At 38.4% G+C, this 4,047-nt stretch overlaps 1 protein-coding gene across 1 annotated transcript; it reads right to left on the reverse strand.

The window, feature by feature from the left end:
• Positions 1-400: 400 nt before the first annotated feature.
• LOC144450375 (uncharacterized) lies at positions 401-3,439 on the reverse strand. Its single transcript, XM_078140977.1, has one exon. It carries the CDS (start codon positions 3,437-3,439, stop codon positions 401-403), a length of 3,039 nt encoding a protein of 1,012 aa, XP_077997103.1.
• Between the last annotated feature and the right edge of the window lie 608 nt (positions 3,440-4,047).

Below are 4,047 nucleotides of genomic sequence, written 5' to 3' on the forward strand. Positions count from 1 at the left end.
GTGTACCATAGAGGTACACCTGTAGCTTCTTAAGTGCCCATACTATGGCAAGACATTCTTTTTCTACAATTGGATAAGCTTCTTCTCTGGGTAGAAGTTTTCTACTTAAATACATGACTGGGTGCTCTTCCCCTGATTCACCTGATTTGGCTCAGGACTGCACCAATGCCCCTATTGGACGCATCTGTTTGAAGAATGAATTCCCTGTTGAAATCAGGGCTTGTCAGAATAGGTTCAGTCATCAACAACTCTTTCAAGATGTTGAATGCACTTTCGCATTTCTCATTCCAAACTACACATTTTGGATTTACTTTCTTTGTCAAGCCTGTCAAAGGACTTGCTACACTAGAAAGGTTAGGAATGAATTTTCTGTAATATCCAGCCAAACCAAGGAAGCAAATCAACGTACATCTTTCTTTGTGATAGGTCTTGGAAAGTTGTTGATAGCCGCGACCTTTTCTGGGTCTGCTTCTACTTTCCCATTACCAACAATGTGACTAAAAAGTTTGGCCTTTGACATCCCAATAAAACACTTATCAGGCCTTAACGTTAGATAAGCATCTCGAACTTTGTCTAAAACAGCCCTAAGTTCTTCAAGGTGATCATCCCATGGTTTGCTGTGTATACTCATGTCATCAAAGTAAGCTTTTGCAAATGATTCACACCCTGTCAACAGTTTGTCCATAAGACGCATAAATGTTGCAGGTGCATTCTGCATTCCAAACGGCATTACTGCCCAAGGACTTTGTGAAGGTTGAACGATACCAGCTTCTATCATCTTATCTAGTTCCTGTTTAACAATTTCCTTAGTTGCAAGTGGTAGTCGATAGGGTTTCTGATAAATTGGAATCTCACTATTGATTATTACTCTATGCTCAATCAAATCCGTTTTGCCAGGAACGTCTGAAAAGATATCCTGATACTCGACTAACAAATCCACTGCTTCCTGCCTTTGCTGTTCACTTAGGTCACTACATATAGTAACTTGCCCCCAACCTTGAGTTTGAACTAACTGTGGTTTAAAGTTAATATCTCCTGCACAAACTACATCCTCACTAGACTGAACTAGTTCAGTTAATAAGCATTCTTTGCGTTCAACCCATAACTTTAACAAATTAACATGAAATGTGCGAAGTCTTTTACGCTTAATTCCTACATCTATCTCATAGTTTACTTCATTTACTCTTCTTGTTACTGTGTATGGCCCTTGCCAACTAGCTTCCAATTTACCACTACTTGTGGGTAAGAGGAGGAGGACTTTATCCCCTACATTAAATGAACGTTGTCGTGCAGCTTGATCATACCAAGTCTTTTGAATTTCCTCTGCCTCTACCAAATTATTATTTGCAAGTTCCATCATACTCTTCATACGGTCTCGCATTTCAACTATGTATGAAACAACAGAAGGAGATTCCCCCAATTCCCCAGTGTAAATCTCCTTAGCTATAGAAAGAGGGCCTCTAACTGGTCTCCCATATAAAAGCTCAAAAGGTGAAAATCCTGTTGATTGCTGTGGTACTTCTCGATAAGCGAAAAGTAGATAAGGTATATACTGATCCCATGTTAAAGGCTCCTCCCTAGCATACTTTCGAAGCATCTGTCTAAAAGTGCCATTAAATCTCTCTACTAACCCATTACTCCCCTTTGAATAGGCCGTACATTTCAAATGAGATATCTTCAATTCCTGACACAGTTGTTTAGTTAAAATTGACATAAAGTTGGTACCCTGATCAGTGATAATTTCTTCTGGTATTCCTACCCTTGAAAATACTGTAATTAGCTGATCCACAATAGTTTTGGTTTCTTGATTCTTGATTGGAATGGCTTCAGGAAATCTAGTTGCATAGTCACAAATGACAAGCAAGTACCGATTTCCAGCCTTAGCGCGGGGTAAGGGACCCAATATGTCACATCCAATTCTCTTGAACGGAATATCAATAGTTGGTAAAGGTATCAAGGGAGCCCTATTAGCAAAACGGGAGCGAGCTGTCTTCTGACAATCGGGACAAGATTTACAATACTGACTTATATCTGAAAAGATACCCGGCCAGTTAAAATTCTGTAAGACCCAGTCCTTCGTCTTTTCAGTACCAAGGTGCCCAGCTAAGGGAATATCATGAGCCAATTCCAGAATAGCTAATCTACATGATTTAGGCACAACTATTTGTTCAAAAATTTTGTCCTGTTTATAACGTGAACTCCATTTCCGGTATAACAATCCATTTCGTTTGGAGAAACATGACCTTGAACTGTCTATTTCATCACCTTCAACTACTCTGTCTCGTATGCCACAAAGGGTTCGATCTTCTTCTTGCAATTTGATCAATACCTTAGGATCTGTGGGCAGACCATTGACCTCACTTACATTACTATCATGATTACCTAATGTTTCATCTCCAAGGCAGGCACTACCATGGTTTGCAACATTAATATCATTATCCCTCAATGTACTATCAATGTTATTGTTTCTAGTCTCTTTGTTCTCCCCACTCACTGTATTATCAATGTAATCGCTACTAATCTCCTTACTCTTAATTCCTGAATTCCTAACATCAACAAGTTCTTCTTTTTCCTCCTGTTCCAATTTCTTTTGTTGCTTCCTAGTTACAATTAAAGCTTCTCCAAATTCATGCTTACTTTTATGTTTCATAACTGAGATTGAATTTTCCCAGGCCAGCCCGATCTCGTTTCCGAGCAGAACATCTTTATCCAAATTCTCATGGACTCCTGCATCAATATAGCCCGAGAAATAACTGCATTTCACATATATACGGGCCACAGGCAAATCCTGACTACTGTAAACCCCATTGATTCGTACAATTCTCCCTGTATATGAATCAGGGGACACTAATCGTTTGCTAACTAGTGTATGTGAACATCCTGTGTCCCTTAAAATCAATGCCCTTCGCCCATCCACACTACCAATTGATTCATACATGTTTCCAGGAACTTTATCGTGATAGTCACGACATCTGTAGGCTACTTTGGCAGGTGTATTATGGCAATCAGCTGCTTTGTTACCACATTTGTTACATTTATAACAGCTCCCATTAAATGTTGAGGAACTATTTCGGACAACATTGGTGCCACCTGTTGATCTAACTCCCTGATCATGCTTACTGTTAGGATAGTTACTATCCTGTGATCTAGAAGGGTTATACTTAGAGTCAGATGATGGCCTTTTTCCACCTCTATTAATTATATATTCATCTGCTAATTCAGTTACTGCCTTAATTGAATTAGACTGTCTGTCTTTGATCCACAAACATAATTCTTTGGGTAAAACATTATATATTTGTTCCCTTATCACTAACTCAGCCAAATTATATTTTGTCTGTACCTTCTCCATTTCCAACCACCTATCAAATAGATTAGTTAACATAGTACCCCATTCTGTATATGATTCTTGCTGCTTAGGATAAGAACTGCGAAATTTCATTCAGTAAATCAACTCATACCGTTTGAAAATTGCTTCTTTCAATTTTCGGTAATTTTTAAAATGCTCTTCAGGCAGTGCAATATAAGCCTCCCTCGCTTTACCTGTCAAGGAGGATGCTAGCCTTACCACCCAGGAACTTCCATCCCAATTACTCGTTTGTGCAATTTGCTCAAATGTACGTAAATAAACATCAATATCGTCATTTGCTGTAAGTTGTGGAACCTTAATACTGGTTTCCACCTGTGTATTTACATTAGAGCCACTGTTAGTCTGAGACCCTCGTTCAAATGCCCTCCTATCTCTTTCTAATGCCATAGAGTTAAAAGAAATATTGAGTTATCAGTTTGACCTCTAGTTAAAGGGCGATGACCATTTTATCCATCTCTAATCTTTCATTCTTTTCTATCTCTCTTCTTCGAATCTCTAATTCAAGCATTTTCACTTCTTTTTCTTTTTCTAATTCAAGCATTTTCACTTCTTTTTCTTTTTCTAATTCAAGCTTTTTCAATTCTAACTGAAAATACTGATCAGCACTTAATTGAGGCATGGTTTCACTAACTTCTAGATTAGGTAAAGTGTTGTCTACATTTCCATCCGTAGACAATGTC

Source organism: Glandiceps talaboti, chromosome 19, assembly GCF_964340395.1.
Source record: "Glandiceps talaboti chromosome 19, keGlaTala1.1, whole genome shotgun sequence".
NCBI classification, from domain to species: domain Eukaryota; kingdom Metazoa; phylum Hemichordata; class Enteropneusta; family Spengelidae; genus Glandiceps; species Glandiceps talaboti.

Excerpts from the sequence above, each read along its gene's own strand:
- LOC144450375 (XM_078140977.1), bottom strand. The coding sequence starts at position 3,439 with ATGAAATTTCGCAGTTCTTATCCTAAGCAGCAAGAATCATATACAGAA.